General features: G+C 56.7%; 2 protein-coding genes across 2 annotated transcripts; one reads left to right on the plus strand and one right to left on the minus strand.

The window, feature by feature from the left end:
• Positions 1–6,313: 6,313 nt before the first annotated feature.
• On the plus strand, positions 6,314–12,521 carry VOLCADRAFT_90774 (uncharacterized protein; the record flags this gene model as incomplete). Its single annotated transcript, XM_002950247.1, has 8 exons — positions 6,314–6,853; positions 7,213–7,455; positions 7,765–8,880; positions 9,190–9,228; positions 9,298–9,405; positions 9,918–10,108; positions 10,647–11,256; positions 11,631–12,521. The coding sequence occupies 8 exons, from the start codon at positions 6,314–6,316 to the stop codon at positions 12,519–12,521; spliced, it is 3,738 nt and encodes a 1,245-aa protein (XP_002950293.1).
• A 634-nt stretch (positions 12,522–13,155) lies between these two features.
• On the minus strand, positions 13,156–16,653 carry VOLCADRAFT_90775 (uncharacterized protein; the record flags this gene model as incomplete). The annotated part of the gene is made up of 4 exons (XM_002950373.1): positions 13,156–13,175; positions 14,839–14,885; positions 15,176–16,266; positions 16,624–16,653. The coding sequence occupies 4 exons, from the start codon at positions 16,651–16,653 to the stop codon at positions 13,156–13,158; spliced, it is 1,188 nt and encodes a 395-aa protein (XP_002950419.1).
• Between the last annotated feature and the right edge of the window lie 941 nt (positions 16,654–17,594).

Consider the following 17,594-nt stretch of genomic DNA (forward strand, 5'->3'; position numbering starts at 1 on the left):
GTTGAGGCGCCACCTGGGGGGATGGGGGAATGGGGGGAAAGACGAGCCACGAGCGAGTGAAGCTGCTGCCAAGTGGGGAAAGAGTGCTGCGGCCGATGTACAGGACGGTAGCAGAACTGACCAGTCGGCGGTTGTGAAGAAGCAGTCCTCGGGATGATGTTGTGATGGCGACAGCGGAAAACTACCTACCTAGCCGCCAAGACTAAAATAAGAGTAGCGCCAAGCCGTAAAATAGTAAAGGTAGGTGTAAAGGCGGCGAAAGAGTAATAAAAACTGACGTTAGAAGAGAAAGGGAGGACGTGAGCTGGAATAAAGTTTGTCGCCAGCCTGGCGGCGGCATTGAAGAGGCTGGAGCAAAACTGGCTGATAAGCTGGTAAAGGGGATGGGGGGAGGGTAGAAGACATGAAACAAGCCTAACAACCTTTCCTGTTCTAAACTACAAGTAAGATGAGAATAAGGAGTACACGTTTCGTACTCAAGGTTTGCTAGCCCTTATCGAGCCCGTGTTGACTGCGATTATAAGAATACGGGGGAGAGTGGGATGGTTTTACCTTGTACGACAGCGGTACCGCAGACCGCTCGAACGAATGGGGGGTAAAACCGGGGGCGAACGTGCAGCAAAAACACGCCGTCCGTACATCCGTCCGGACGTCTCATAGCTCGTTTGTGATTCGAAGAATGCGGCCGTTATAAAGTGATGACGGTTGTAATGGCGGTTGAAGTGGCGGTTGTAGTGGATGTCTACGGAAATGGCGCTGGTGGCGATCCGGGTGAAGGTATGATGTCGGGTGTGTCCTTGTGCCTGTCACAGACCGTGAAGAGCAGCAGGAAAAGGACGGACGCTGGACCAGGAAAAGGATTGCATCTAGCGTGGAGAGAGAAATAGATCAAAAGCTTAGTTGTAGTCAGTCTGTATGTATCTGCTCGCCATATTGCCTGGTCTCGGAGCCGTAGTTAGTAACATCGTTACTGCTTGAGACTGAAGCAGCCGAAGCAACTGAAGTACGTAATGAAATGTTACGAAGGATTTTTTTTGGATCAGAATTCGTAGGTTGGTTAGTTAGTTAATTAGCCACCATATCATGAGCTGCTGAAAAAGTGATATAGACGTGATGACAGGGGAAAAGAGGGTGATGGAGGAAAGCGATCAGCGGGCGAGCTGAACAGCATGGCTTCACCGCAGGCGGAGGAGCTGTGCCAGTCGGGGGTGGCTGAAGGGGCAAGGGCGCGGGTGGTGTGTGTACGTGTGGTATCGTTTTGGAACTTTCGCCGGACTTTTGCCGTACAGCGTTTTGTCCATCCTTGTCCTGGCCCATAAATTGGTTCGCAGCGGGCATCTGTTGCTTAGGGCTGTCTTGGGCTGTCATAGATTCACCTCCCACGCGCGTGTAGCCTTTTCATCCTCCCCCCTCCTAGTTGTTATCGTTGTCGTTGCTCGCATGACACGCGTCGTAGTCGGTCTGTCCTGCTGGATTCTGCATCCTCCGTGTTTCTCCTCCTTCCCCCGGTGAGGCTGTTTTAAGCATGTTAAAGAGCTTCTTGCTGCAGTGTTTTTTTTGCATCTTGTGTAACGACTAACGAGTTTGCAAGCTCGCCTTCCCAACCTCATCATAAATGAAGTGCGCATCATATATCGTCCGCATTATTATTATCGAACTTCACCGGTCGTAATGTTCAACTAGGGGTTTGATCACATCGAATCCGAACTGCCTAACGTTTCGATTTTCACGCGGGCTCACGGTCGCAACCTCGGAGGTCAATAGTCCCGGGGGGGAGAACTGCTCCGCTGCGAAGACTGCGCCTGGCAGACGGTCTTACCGCGGAAGGAACACCACACGTACTTGTCGTACTGTATGAACATGTACTTCTGTCCCCGCCTGGCCCCTCGCGCTGGCCACCTTATCCAGATGATAGCCAGATGACCAGCACGAACAAAAAGAAACAAAGGAAGTATAGGATTTGCATTTTGATGCCGTACCGACCGTGCGCTGGATGGGTACTAGAAATACACGTAGTATAAATGTTTGCGTCATGAGCGGGCTAATGCGGCGGATGCCCTCCATCTTTCCCCCCGGACCTTACTGGGCGGCGGCCCGTTCATTTGGGTGTATGTTGTACGGCTGTTTTCTGTACGGAGGTCCTGCTTCCTCTGTCTGTGCCCGGCAACAGGAGGTCCTCTTTCTGGAGCACTTCGGGAAGTAACTCTTCCCCCCTGCGCGGGAGAAGCAGAGGGCGGTGGTGTATTGTGCAAAGCTAAAAGGCGGCTCCGCAGTCACTGGACGATTGTGCGGTGAAATAGGGGATTATATCTTCACCCCCTATGTATATAATATGTATGTATGTGTGTCGATCGCACTGTGGGCTTGAAGCCGGGGTCACAGGGCCAAAACACAGCGCGGGGGACAGACACACACGGCTGTTTAGTCTCGTGCATTCCGCCCCCCGGTCAGACCGCACGAGATATGACAGCTGGCACTAAGCAGCATTCCCCAACGGGGGGTAGCGCTACAGCTAAACGGGCTCTAGGTCCGCTGGTCACCTAACAAAGACGAAGTCGCACCCTGGGAGTTCTTCCTACGGACACAAAGTACAGGAAAACCTCAAAGAGCACGCGTTCAGGACCAGGGCGACTGGGAGCCCGACGAGTCATCCTGGGCTGGTGCGGTCACCAAGCTCCAAAAAGCCTCAAAGAAAGAGCGCAAAGAGCCCACACCACACCACAAAATGCCAAACAGCCTCCCGAGACCACTTCCAACCCCCTCCCTCCCTCCCTGGGCTAGCCCAGGGAAGGTATCAACCGCAGAGGGGGTATCACCGCACGTGTCCATGGCCCCCCTACATAGCATTGAGGCCAACTCGAAACGTGCACGAACAGGGAGATCCTGCCACGACACCCGGCGACCAGGCCTCCGGGAAAAACCGCAGTAGGGTTGTTGCTGCAGCTGCAGCAGCTGCTGTCCCCACCCCCGTGTTGGGCCCCTGCATTTGATCCTCGAGTGCCGGCATGTTCAGTGTCGGTCCCTCGTGTGGTCCGGCTCCGTTGGCCAGCAGTGGTGCTGGCCCCAGGGCTCCATCCCCCCAAGTGTGCAGGGGTGTGGGCCCCCTGTCCACGGTGGAGTTCACCACAGAGGGTGTTGTTGAATCTGGTGCTGTTGCTGGTCCCCTCTACGGTGGTGCTGCAGCTCTCCCCGCAGTTGTGGGCAGGGGGGAGGGTAAGCCCATGGTGGTGGGGGTCTCCACATCACCCCTCAGCTCAGCAGCACCGAGTATGGGTTGGGGTAATTCCAGGGGTCATTCCATCCCTAGCTTTGCTGTCCAAATGCAACTCCGTGCCATCTGTTCCTCCTCTGAGCCGTGTTGTATGTGTTCCTTGGGCTGGTCAGTTTGTGGCTATCAGGGGCTACAGCCAAGGCCGTTGTGGGCTCCTCCTGGGGCCCCGCTAGCATTGCTGCGTCTGGTGGGGCTGTGCTGAAGGTGCATCATCTACAACCAGCTCAATTTCCATCTCCTCGTCCGCCAGGTCCGATTCCGCCTGGGTCTGCTCCGCCTCCACTTCCATGTGTGTTTTCTCCAGCCCCGGGGCTGAGTGTGTGGGTGCAGCTGGGGTTATATTGGCAGCCAGGGCGTTGGGTTGGCTGCACGGTATGGTGTTGCCGCCCGTGTTTCCTGTGAGGCCTTCTGAGGGGCTGTGGGTGGGTTGGGTAGGGGTGTCGGTTTACCCCTTTTTCCCAGTGGCAGCATCCAGCTTGCATCCCGGGTTTGCTGTCACTGCTGTCACTGGAGGAGGGGCTTTGATTCTGCTGGGACCGGGCTGCCCGCCTGGGCCGCCTGGCATTGCTGCCCCAATCCCTGCGGGCTACTACTGCCCTGAGTAATGCCGTTTTGGTTGTCGGTGGTTCGGACCACGATGCTGCTTTCAGGTGTTTAGCGGTGTTAGCGCTGCAATTCACTCCCCTGCTGCTGCCATGCTCCCTTGGGTCCCACGGTGGCAGAGGAGGCGGTGGTGGGGGGAGCGTGGGTGGCGGCGGTGGGGTTGGGAAGTCCATCTCCGCTGCATCTGGTGTAGGGATCTCGGTTGCTGCTGCAGCCTGCATCCCTGATATTTGCGGCTCCACCGGCAGTCCCAGGTATCCAGGATGGATCGCAGGGTGTATCGGGCCGCTGAATGCTGTCAGGGGCGGCATTGGCGGTGGCCCTGTCATGTTGTGACTTGCCATAACGGGGGCGTTTCCCCCCAAGTGGGTCGGGGTGGATGCCGCTGTGGTGGTGAGCCCTCTCCGGGTTCTTGCGATGTCGGTCCATGTGCCTTTTAGTACCGCGCCAGCATTGCTTCGGCCAGGGCCTGCCCCGGTGATCTGCGCCGATTCTAGCTGAGTCCCCTTGTGTTCTGGCGGTAGGCATCCGATTACAGCGGGGGCTGTCTCCATCGCCAAGGGCAGCTTGGTCGCGACCAGGGTCCCAGTCCGCTGATTTCGCACATAAATCCAACTTAGAATTAAGGTGTTCTGCTACTCGTCCATAGCTCTGAGCGTAGATATCCGAAACGTCGGCCAAAGTGGGACCGTGTCGCTGGACCGAGCACGAATAGCCTCTCCTTCTGTAACGGCAGGACGCTAATCTCGAGAGGAGTAATTTATTCTGGTTTAACATTCTTCTTGGAATTTTGCGGCCTTGTGGCTGCGGCTGTCCTCCAACCAATTTGAGTCGTCAGTCGGTCAGCGGTCCTCACCGCTCTAGCTTGCGACATTTGTCATGTTGAACTTAATATGACATTTCAACGTTGTTATTAAAATAGCCACATTGATTTCGGGCCGTGGTAGCCGTAGTGGTCAGGGCTCTAGTCGCAGTTGGTGCGGCAAGGTTACGGCCATTTTCATACTACATCTGGATATTTGCATGTATCTGGCGACATGGATGTCCTTAACTTGGGCCAAGGATAACTTACTTGAGGTCTACCTGTTATCTGTTATGTCGGACTTGGGGTCGTGGTAACTACTTGCGAACTGCATTGTTGGACCTTGTTAAACACATTAGCAGTGAAGTGGGCACATGATGGCAGTATTGGTCGAGCGAGTTATATAAATTGATGCAAATGCTTTTGTAGCATACGTCGTTGTAAATCCTTGCACTTCGACACCTACATTGCCCCTGCAGCCCTTGGATTCAGCTATGCACAACCTGCACAGTCTACCTTGACTTGTATTGCAACCTACAACTTTACTAGCACCTTTGAGATGCTGTGTTTCCACTCTTGGGCATGGAACTTAATCGGTCGGCTTAACGCGCTCCAACGCTCCCATGCGCAACAAGAGGGTTATCATTTCAATTCATAAGAATCAGGTAAGCTGGATATCCTTGTTTCTGGAGCTCCTGATAAATAAGCTCGCCTTCATTTCTCTACTGTTTTCCGTACACAGCTGCAGCCTGGCTTGGATCTTTACATGAAACAATAGTTTCGTTTTATGTATATTCTTATAGCATGTAGCGAGAGCTCATATGTCATCGCCTTTAAATGCTTGAGCGATACTTGAAGCTAACTGCTGTTAGCACCACCCCTTCCGCTCTACTTCGGTCCCAACTTCGCATGGGCCCATCAGCCACTTAGGTGCGACTGCCATACATAACTATCTTTCATATAAATTTGGGAAGCAGGTCGCATGAAACTTTCAACTCATTACCGTGATATTATTGCTCCATTTCATCGTTTTCTTTCGTAGCTAGGCGTATGATAAACATCTGCACAGTTCTGCGTATTCATTTACTTAGGATATATTAACTACTACCATGTGCTTGTCCTGAAAGGTTCGGTAGGCATGGCTGCGCCAACAGCACTGGAAAATGGCCTTGGCCAAAGGCAATTAAATGGGGCAGAATATTAGCATGAATACGTACATATATAGCTGCTGCACGCTCGATAATAGCGAGTACCATCGTCACCTTCGACTCTCGGCTATTTTAGATGACTTTACCCTTCCACCTTCAGGCAGACTATCTGATCAAGCGTTTTACCGTTCATGCCAAAATCAGATGAAGGCAGCACGAAAAGCGCCGGTGTGGGGCCCCCAACTCTTCCGAGACGCCGGTCCGACGCCCGCAACTCGCCGATGCCAACCTCCACAAGGAACCTCCTCCACAGCATCATTTGACAACGAATCCCCGAACCTTTGTGAAGGCACCCATGGCTATATCAATCCCAACCCAGGGAAAGCAGCGTCGGGCGCAATCAGCTCATCAACTACAGCAACATCGGACCCACCAACCGCGGTCGCAGCCTCTGCCACAACCGCAGCAGCGACAGCGCCAACACCAAAAATGGAGTCATCGACTAAATTAGCTGCCGCGCAACCACCACAGATCTCCCTCCCGAACTCCATTTCCGCCGCCAGTCGCGGCATCGAGGACAGCAACTCGCGGACCTGGATCGAAGTGGCCACCGCGATGCGCGCGGCACATGCGGCCACCAGCGCCGCCAGCGACGCCGTATGCGCCGCTACGGCGGTGACGGAGGCGTCGCTGCTGCTGCCATACACGCGGTTCCGCTTATCATCGGAGGTCCCGAGCAGCGGCAGCGGCAGCAGTGGCAAGGGCTTGAAGGAAGTGGAGGTTGCTAATCGTGCCGTACAGGCTGCCTGGTCCAAGCTGGATAAAGCACGGGCCCTCTGCGAGAAGCTGCCGTCGGCGCCGGCGCTAGCGACGCTGCTGCTGGCGGCGGCGGGCCGTCGCCGCCGCCGCCGCCGCCACCACCATGGTAGCGAAGGGCCGGAGGGAGTTAATGGAAACGGACCCGGCGCTGACAGCACCGAGACAGTTGGCCTGGCGGTTGGGCACAACCAATCCGTTGGAGGTTATGAGGTGGGAGCGGTTGGCGGTCTGTTGAGATTATGGGGAGCCTGTCAGGAACCCGGCGGTGGTGACGGCGGCTGGTGTGACGGGTGCCTCAGGAGGAGCAGGCAGTAAGAGGGGCCCCGCTCCGCAGGATGTGTGCTGGTGCCGTACCTTGTCGTACCTTGCCGCGCTGCCCTGCGCAGTCCTCCTCCCAACGCGATGCCGTACTGTGTAAACCCTGCCGTGCTTTGTAATGGTGCTACTGGCCCCCCACCTTTTCGTTGTCCGTCAGTTGGTGCATTGGAATCAGCAGTTAGCGGCTAGTGGTTTCTTTATAATCAAATAGTTTCCCGCCCTTTTCCCGCCTTTTTCCTCCCCCCCTGAAGCACCCCGGCGAGCAGGTCCTTATGGCGAGGTGCCTCTTGCTGCTCCACGTCTACATGTCCAGCAATTGGTTTGCAGAGGATACAAAAGCCCTAGGAGGAAACACCGGCGGCACGTTTCCGACGGCTGAATTCCAGCGAAACGCTGCCGTACTAGCGGACGCATTGTTGCAGTACCATGGTGTGCCGTACCCGTTGCCGTACTATGAGCTCCTGAAAGTGGCGGGGGTCCTGTCCCGCATGCAGGTATGTGTTCAAAGGGGGAGGAAAGTTGAGCGTACGACAGGCATGTACGGCGCGCCGTGCAGGACGACATGCATGGGTGTTGTGCGTTATTGTGGTCGGTTTCTTATGGTTGGGTTTGTTGTTACCCGAAGAGAAAAAATTGGGGAGGACGTCCAAAGCTGTGTCTTTTTAAACTCCCCAAACATTGGCATCTCCCTTTCCCCCGCCCTTCTCACTCGCCCTCCCCCCCCGTCGTGTTTTAGTGGCCCTCCCCGGTTCGGTCCTTAACACCACAAACCCCCACAATGCCCCCAACTCCCAACTCCTCAGGAAGCTGTACTTAATAGTACGACACCATTGGGGTCGTACCCGGATTTGTACGCCGACGTACAGGCCGCGATCCGTCTTCTGAACCTCTCCCAGGCGATCAGCGACCAGGTGCTTATGCCGCGATTTATTGCGGCTGGCAGCGGCGGCGGCGCTGCCACCGCCGCCACCACCAGCGGCTTGCCGCCGGCTGCTGCTGCTGCTGCTGCATTGCATTCAACAGCGTTTCCTTTGGCCATGATTCAATGCAATGCACTGATATTGCGTACGGCAATTAGTCGTACAATAGATATGCATTTTGAGGTGCTACATCTGGTAGCGGCGGAGCTACAGCCGTTGCGACAGCAATGCATTGCGTTGCAAACCGCCGCCGCCGCCGCTGCGTCATTGTCGTCGTCGGCGGCGGCAGCGTCGACGGGCTCCATAGCTCCTGGTCGGTCTAGCAGCGGTAACTGCGCGGGTGACGTCGCCAGCTCCAGTGCGGCAGCAGCAGCTGCGGTGGCGGAGGCGCGTGAGCGGTTCATGGGCGCCTTTCGGGGGCGGTACGACACGCTGACGTCAGAGCTCGTGGAGGAGGAGGCAGCCGCGATACGGCAGCGCGGGTGGCAGTTGGAGCAGCGGCGCAAGCAGCGACAGCGGGAGATGCAGCGGCGGAAGGGCAAGACTACTCTTCTGGGGGAAACAGTGGCGACGGCGGCGGCGACGGCGGCGACGGTGCCGTTAGACGGTGCATGGGCCGACGATCAGCTCATTAGGGCCTTGATCCGTCACGCGGCGGCGAGACGGCTGTCGGAGGTGTTCCGCTCAGACCCGCCGCTGCCGCCGCTACCGTCGGCACTGCCGCCGCCGCCGTACACGTCGTTGCCGTCGGGTGAGTGTGCGCAGGTTGGCGGCGGCGGCGGCAGCACTTCCAAGGCCGCTGAATGCCTAGCGACAGCAGCAGTGGGCCACGGATCGGGAGCACAGCAGCCGCCACCTCCACCACCATCAGCGTGCAAGGATCACGCAAATGGTACGGCAGCAGGCCCGCTGCCGCCGCTGCCTCCGACTGACCCCCGTGTGCTTCGTACTGAGGTCGCTAATGGGCTGCTGGCTGCGTGTCTCTCAAAGGCGGGTTGGGTGGGTTCACATGCATCCGCCGTACACATGTATCCGCACACGGGCATTCGTACATACGCACAGCTCCACATTGTGTCCCCTCTCAAGTCCGCTTCTTTGGATGCGTTCCGGATCTGGATCTGGATCTAGCCTCACCTCTGTCTCTTCCTTCGGAACTCCCCTTCGGAACTCCCCCATCGCCGCAGTCGCAGCCAGTCCTTAGTGCACCCCAGTGCTCTTCACCCCTACCTACCACCACACTACCAACCACACGCACGAACGACCCCACCCCACCTTCCTCACCCCCTCAACCCCCCAACCCCCCAGCAGGCAACCAGCAGTCGCTGGCGACCTGTTAGTCCCGGCCAGGTGCAGCTGATGGTGGCCGCCACTGCCGCCGTTTCCCACCTCCTTGCCGCTCACCACCTCCTCCTCGAGACGCTCCGAATCCCACCGGCCGACGCCCGTACGGCATTTGGACGTAGCAGCAGACTTAGCAGTGCGGCTAAGTGGCGCTATGTGGCGCTGGTGCCGGAGGTGGCGAAGGTAAGGGGGAGGGAGGGTAAGGGGGAAGGGGAGAGGGCAGGTAAGGCAGGGCATGGCGTGCGTTTGTATGTATGATGTGTGGGACAGGGGGGCATATCTTCACCCGCGGCCGCTACCCGGCGAAACCCTGCCTTCCCCGGAATTTCGGGGCACCCTCATCTAGTCACCTTCTCAGTTGTTCGCTCAGGCTCTCCACCCCTCCCCCTCAACTCCTCTCCCTCCCCCTCTCCCTGGCTCTCCGTAACCACATTGCTGGTTCGTACTGCATGTACATTTCCCCCCACTTCCCCTCATCCACCCCACCTAAACCCACACTAAAGTTAAGGGGAGATGTACTCCCCCTCCTCCTCCACCCTTCTCGTACAGCGGCACGTCAGCAGTTAGTTGCTTTTCCCACCCGAATATTGTCAAATGATTCAATCTCTCCCCAAATCCCCCCAAAACCTCTACACCCAACGAAAGCCGTAACCCCGCCCTTATGAACGTGTGTGTATGTGTGTGTTTTTGCACAGGAGATTTCCCCCGGAGTTACTCCCCCGGGGTATTTTAACGCGGGGGGATGTACGGAACCTCTGTCGCTGTCTGTCGTACCACTCACAAGGAAACTGGAGAGGAGGCTGCGGCGCCAGGATCAACCCCAAAAAATCCAGCAAAACCAGGATCATCATCATCAAGAGGAGCAGCAGCAGCCGCAGCAGCAAAGGTGTGTTTTGGACGTGGGTGGGGAGAAGGAGGTGCGGGGGGGGGGGATGCAAATATACTTGCTCCATGTCGTGCAATTATAAACTAACTAATCCTGAACGAACGGACCCCTCACCCCCTCCACCCTCCACCCCGGGGAAAGAGATTTTTTTCTCAACCCTACCCGTACGGTGGGCCGCGTGTCGGTCAGGTCGTACACATTTTTACCAAATTCCGTACTACAAGTTAAGTGTCGTACATTTCCTGGAGCATTGGATGGTGGACTTACGGACGGACGGACGTGCCATGCCCTGTGTGTTTTGGTGTTTGACCTCCTTTCCAACTTCCGTACGACGGAATCGATCAGTAGTACGAGTACGAGCTGTACTGGAATACGAGCTGTACTGGAATGCAGCTATTTATCGATGCGCTGTTCACGTTACATGACGGCTTTGGTGATGGCTGTCTGGTGATGACGGTCTTGTTGTGTTTGTTGTTGTTGTTGTTGTTGTTGTTGGTGGTGGTGGTATTACTGTTCTGCTACCGCTGCACCCGACTAGGGATTATTCGTACATCTTGTGGAACTCAAGAGCCGGCGCCGCCGCTGCCGCCGCTGGTGTCGCCGCTGCCGTGGCGGCGGCGGCGGCGGCGCGGCCTCCTCCACCGCCGCCAACAGCTACTGCTGCCGTGGCGGCGGCGGCGGCGGCGCGGCCTCCTCCACCGCCGCCAACAGCTACTGCTGCTGTGGCGGCGACGGAGGCGGTGGTGGATGCGGATCCGCTGCACGAGGTGGAGTCCTCGGATGCTAAGGCTGAGCAGACGCCGACACGACTTCAAAATCAACACCCCGATCAACCCCATCAACAACAACAACAAAATCAACAGCAACAGCAGCAGCAGCAACAGCCAGATGGAGCTCAGCGCGGCAGTAGCCCGGTGTTCACAGCCACGGGCCTCGACGCCGTCGGGGCCCCGCCGCCGGCGGCCGGCATGCCGTACACCTCCGAGTACCTCAGCAGCAGCAATGCCGTGTACGGCGACACCGGGGGTTGGCGGCCGGTGGACGCCGCGCAGCTGTGGGTGGAGCAGAATCTGGGTCGCACGGAGGGACTGTGTTTTGCTTGCGAGAGCCGAGATGCGCTGGCGGAGGCAGTCGTGGGTGTCGCGCGGGTACGTGGCGGCGGCGGCGGCGGCGGCGGCGGCACCCCCCTTCCTCCACCAAAGAGCCCCCTTTTGTGTTTGAGGAAGCGTTTTAGAAATATGTTTTGTGAGCGGCGTTGCGATATGAGGGGCATATGGAATGTGCTTTCCAAAACATCCCGCAGTCATTAGTCATACGTCTCCGTGGGCCTTTGTGAGGTGTTCGCGTTCGAATCCGATCACGGGCATTAGGTATTAAGACCATTTCTCCCAACTAACATTCACCAGAGCATCATCAATACATCACATAAACATACATGTCCAGAATACGCTCCGGAAAACAAACGGGCCGATCACCCTCCTTGCAAATGCACCCCTCACACACCACGTACATACATACATAGGCACAAGCGGCGGCGCGGCGACGGGGATGCTCGTTGCTGTTGACGGCGAGACTCGCTCAGGATCACCACCGGGCGCTGCTAAAAACACTGGGGGAGGGGCTCGTGAAGAGCTACTTACAAATCACGCGGATTCCGAACTTCGCCACCGTCGGCGGCGCCGCCCCTGGAGTAAGTGCGCGCAGTAGCGGCGGCGACGATGGTGGCGACGCCGCCGCCATTAAAAAGGCCACTAGAAACGGCGATCCAGATGACGCCCATCGCCACGACGACGATGACGACGACGACGATCAGGAGGCAAATTCCCCGCGCTGTAGCAGCAGCAGTGACGGCAGTAGCAGCTGCAGCAGCCTGAATGATGATCGTGGTGATGATGGGGAGGGAATGGAGGGGGAGGAAGACGGCGCCAAGGCTCCAGGGGCGGGTCATGGATTGGACGTGAAAGACAGGAAGGAACGAAATCGCCGCCGCCGCCGCCGCCAGCGCGGCAGCAGCGGCGGCGGCGGCAGCACGAGTTGTGTACTGGGTACGGAGGAAGTCCTGGTGACGAGCTCTGAGGGCTGGCGGCTCCTGCGGCGTACGATGATAAACAGGGCGTTATGCAGGCTGCTGGCGCTGGATCCAGCGCAAGCGAAGCTGTTGTTCGAGACGGAAGCAATGGGGCAGTCTGTACGGGACGCCGGCAGCAGCGGGGATGGGGCGGTCATCGAGGGCCGCCTTGACGAGAGCCGCCAGTTGGAATTGGAGTATGAGCTGGAGCGGGAGTGCCTTAAGTGGGGCGTGCTGCGCCTCTCTGCGGAAACTCGTATCGTGTTGCATGTGATGGCGGTCCCCTCGGAGGAGCTTGAGGGGGCCTTGGGCAGGAGGGAGGGAGAGGAGGGGGGGGAGAAGTAACTGCCGTAACGGCTCTGATCCAGAGACGCGAGGGGGTGAGGAGGAGGTGGGAGATGTTGATCATAATCAACATCCAGCTTGACAGGAGGACGCGGCGGGATGTTTAGGTTATTAGGTGCTAAAGGGGGATGATGTCCTCTGTATATACAAAGGTATGGCTTGCAGGAGCACAGGCCGGCTGTTAGACCGTAAGCAGTCGGCATTGATATGGAACCGGAGAGTGCGGCTGAGAGACAGAATCGAGATTGCCAGCTGGAAGAGAGCCGGGCAAACGCTGGCAGTAGCAGTGAGATTGATTTCTTGCGTAAGAAGTCCGAGTAGCCAGGCAGGCAGTTAGGTTGGCAGGTTAGCAACTAGCAGCCTACTCGTCATGTTGACCTCATCTTAACCCGCAATTAAATCCCCGCTTTATTTCTTTCATCAGTTGTGCCGCCCCCGCCCCGGATAAACTCCGCACCTGTGAGTGTGTGTCAGTACGTAATGTATGACCCATTGCGTTGAGGAGAGGGACATGAATAAGGCACGCAGTTGTGGTTTGTGGGGTGGCGCCCAAAGCCCCAGCCAGCTGCCCACCAGAGGTGCGTATCCATTTGATGGGGGGAGAGGCGTCTTTTTAGGGTTTGGGTGTGGGCATTCAATGGCGGGGGGGTGCAGCTGACTGAGGAGGGGAAGTACCGGGGGGGGGGGTCGTGGTGGTGTCCGCACGCAAAAGCACTGCGCATGCAAGTGCAGGCTGCGCATGGAAAGGCGGACGGCGACCTACTCGGAAATGTACATACGGTATTGCACGTGTACGACATGTATGTATCGCACAGCGCGGTACTGCACAAACAACGAAATGGTACAAAAAATTCTTCCGTATTCTGCATTTTTTGATATATTTGTTGCTTTCCACTGTACGTGTGCGTTTAAACGAGAACTGTAATGCAGAGCTGTGTGCATTGATGCATAGTCGTGCTTGCCAGTGTATGCTTTGACACAGTTGTAGTTTTACTAACACAGTATATAGTGGGTAATAGTATGTGCCGGACGATGAAGAGAAGGGTACGAATTGGGCCATTCTGAGAGGCCTGCTACGCTTGCAGCTGCGGTGCTGTGGAGGACCCAATACTCACTCGGCAGTTTTTCCGCGCGCCCAATTCTGTACAGAGCCTAGTCTGTCTGCTTTTGCTAATATGGCTGCGAAAAACTGATCTACGCTTGCTGCCATGATAAAGACGTCGTACAATCTTTTAACCATGTGCAATTCAATTGGTGTCGTGACGGGCAAAGAAGGTCGGGGGTGAAATAACCAGACATCTCGGGGGACTTGAGACAGGGCTGTGTCGGTGCACCGACAGTTCAATGTCCAAGCAGCAAAACCATACACGCAAAGTTCAACAACACGTCGCCACTTTGCAGAAGCAGTTTGTGCGGGAGTCACCATTGTGTGCGTCATTCCGTAAACGGGGAATGAAGGCGCAGCCACAACCTCGCAGGTAGAGCAGCCTCGATTGTTTGCCGCCTTTCTTTGCTTGCAACAAATGTGCTGTTCTCTGTCCTCCATGCATCCTATCCTTGTAAGGATAACCGCTACCGGGGAAAATCGCGGCCACCTCCATGTCCCTCAACACCCTCAACCCACATTGAAACAAACGCTTATCACGCTTAGAACACTACCAGTGCTGGAACGCGCGATGCGCCGCTGCGCATGCTTAATAGAATCTGTTCACTCCGCACATATGTGCGATGCCCAGCGGTAAGGTAAAAGCTAGGTCAGGAGTTCACATCCGAACCTGATGCTCGACGCATTGAACGTCTACTGCTACCATCCCAGACCCCGAATTGTGCAAGGAAGAGGTGGCCCTCGGTGGCCGCATCATGAAACACCGCGTGTTCTGCGTGTCACGGCCGTGTGTTTCTGCCCCAGGCGGTCACAAGACCCACGAAAGGCCTCTCGCATGCGGCGACCGAGTCCTCAATGCTTATCTGCATGGCAGCCGGCCCCGTCGCAGTTCGTGAGCAACCCGACGAGGGAAGTTGCGTAACCAGAGCAGCACGAAGGAATGGTGCAACGCAATGAAAAAACGTTGCAAGGCACTGTCACCCTGATGTCGCTAGGAAGGATCAAAAGCAGGTGACGGAAACTTCCGGACCCTCATGCTACAGAGACCCGTGGCCCTACTGCTGCCATAGTCGGTCTGACCACTATGGGCTGAGCCATACTGCTCGCAGCGCCAACCCTGCCGTGCAACCGATCGTCGCTGCCTCGCGAGCCAGACCTGCCATGAAACCGAGCCGAGGCCATCCTGCACCGCTCACATTCAGTTTGCCTCACTCTGGATCTGCTCCCGAAGCACCGCTACGACCGACTTGAACGCGAACCTGTAGAAAGAAGGGGTAAAGTTTAGCAACGTGAACGAGCGCAAGGTGGCGACCTGTGTGGGCTTATGGACTCAGCTCAGCGGCACTCTCAGACTTTGCAACGACCCACTTTGGTGTCAAGTCCCTTATCGCGCTTTTACAAGCCCCACCACGATTTCCCTGTCTCATTGACAAACCATCCCCTCCAATCCCCAGATCGACCACCCACGACCCCGACGGTAAGCTCCATTTGTTTACTACAGCACAAACAGTTCTTGCTCCCCCGTCCGGAAATCAATCTCGCTCCTCACCACTCGGGAATGTCCTCGCCCGCACGCAGCATCTGGCGGAACTTGGTGCCCGACAGGTTTAGCACATGCAGGTTCTCCGCCTTGGCCACGTCCGCCGTCACATAGCCCTTCTCCTCCGTATATGCAATGTTCAGCGACGGCACAGTCTGCATGTTCAGCTCGCCAGCGTGCTTGTTGGCCATCTCCTGAGCATCGTATGCGCCATAGAAGTCCTTGCCGGAGATGGATGACTTGCAGCCCGCCATATCACGTCCAATGATGAAGTGTGTGCAGCCATAGTTCTTGCGAATGATCATGTGCTGGATAGCCTCGCGCGGACCGGCCATGTGCATACTGTAGGGCAGGTACGCCCAGCGCAGGCGCGGATTGGCAGTCTCCTCCTTCAGGACCTCATAGGTACGGAAACGAACAACACCAGGGATGTCGTCGTCCTGGGTCGGGCCGCAAGTTGGGTGCACCAGGCAGACGGCGCCCTCACGGACGTTGGGGGCGTCCAGGGCACGAATGAAGAGCTCATAATGAGCCTTGTGAATCGGGTTGCGGCACTGAAAGGCCAAAACATCCTGGTTGGCTGGCAGGGTGGCGCGGACCTCGCTCGGGGTGGCGCATGGGAAGACGCGGGTAGGGAGCGCGAGGCCCTTGATGGGGCCGCCCAGGTAGTACTTGCCGCGCTCCATGGCAACCATCTGCACGGCGGGATGCTCTAATGAGGAGGTGCCGTAGCACTTAAGGCACTCCAGCGGCTTGTTCGGGGTGTATTTGGAGGTCACGTTCATGACCGCCAGATCTTGGCCCTGGTAAGAGAGCAACACGGTGTCGCCCGGGACAATGTCCTCGCTGTTGGTGTCCAGCACGATGGGCAGGCCAAACAGCAGCCCGTTGGTCAGGCGCATGTCGTTGACAACCGACTCGTACTCTTCCTTGGGAAGGAAGCCCTCCAGAGGAGAGAACGCGCCCACGCAAAGCAACTCCACGTCACACGCGTTGCGGTCGCTGAGCTCGAAGCGCTTATTGCAGCTCGCAACAAGAGCAGCACGCTGCTCAACAGGCGCCATCAGGTTAACCAGCTTAGCTTCAGGACCGTGTGGAACCTGTCAGCGAAGACCCAAATGCACCAAAACAACAGGCCAACAGACCATGTTGAAACCGGACCAGCGGGCATCAGATTGCGCAATTGGCATTTAAATTGCCGCGTATGTTTTCACACACTTCACATATGTTTGCATCTGTTCAACTAACCGCAGCACCTGAAGGCCTTCTGCTGTTGTCCTGAACGCCTGAGCAGCAGTCGCCATAGCACAAATAGTGCTCCTCTTGCTCGAGCGGGTAGCACGACGGGCTGAAATAAGGGTAGCGGCCGCGGCAGCAGGCACAGACGCCCTCATGATGGGGCGAGCGGCGGCCACAGGAACCATCACCACAGGCGCTGGGCGCGACGCCACGCGAACCTGGACCTGCTTGCTGGTAATCGCGGCCATTTTTGCACCTCGGCAGTCGAAGGAGGAAAATTCAGCTCTGCGAAACCGACAAGTAAGCAAAGGATTTTATCATGAAGTACGACAGCTCCTCCTCGGAATCCAGATAGTTTAACTCTCAGGGAACTGACTGGTCATCACACTTGCTGTCATGTTACGTACAGCTTCTGTTTCACGTAGGCCTAGCGCCCTGGTTAGGGTAAGCATTAACTTGCTCGTTGCGTGCAGTGCGTTCCACATGTAGTTGATCATAATCTTAAAGATATCACTTCATCAACCACTTCATTACAGGCATCAGGCGCACCTACGCCCCTGCGGCCGCACAGGCGCACGAAGGTGGGTAAGCTTAACCCTTCTCGATCAACACCTTCGTTACCTGCAAACCCTGTGGACACTTTAGCCGATCTAATCCCGGATCCAATCATAAGGGCTGCTGTCAAGGTGAGGTTGGTGGGTGGTGTCCCGGCGGGACGATGGACAGCTCGTTCGTCAAACGCACACCTACTAGCTTATGTGCCGGTTACCTTGATCTTTATTGGCGAAAAGCAGGAGCCTGTGTCCTTCTGGGGCGGCGTACTTGCGGGTTTCGTCGGTCTAAGCTTGGACCAAGACCCGCTGCGTACGTGGGTCGAGCGCGCGTCTGCTCAAGCACGGGTAAGTTTGCTGGCTCTCGCGCATCCCGTCAAACTCGGCCCAGAGATTTTTGACGCCTAGTTTAGGCCTAAACATCCCGCTTTTACGTTGATGCCTCCTCCGTCGGCTTCTTTTTTGGCTTTTTCTCTCGGCACAGGCTGCCACCGGACAGAGCAAGGAGCCGCTGCCACCCAACTAGCGACATTGAGCTAGAATGTCGTGGATATTGGATTTGGAAAGAGCAGCAGTGAAGCAAGCGAGGGAGATGAATCCTTGTTGATCTATGGTTGCAGTACCCTTCCAGCGGTTGT

The sequence above is a fragment of the Volvox carteri genome (assembly GCF_000143455.1).
Source record: "Volvox carteri f. nagariensis unplaced genomic scaffold VOLCAscaffold_18, whole genome shotgun sequence".
Classification (NCBI taxonomy): domain Eukaryota; kingdom Viridiplantae; phylum Chlorophyta; class Chlorophyceae; order Chlamydomonadales; family Volvocaceae; genus Volvox; species Volvox carteri.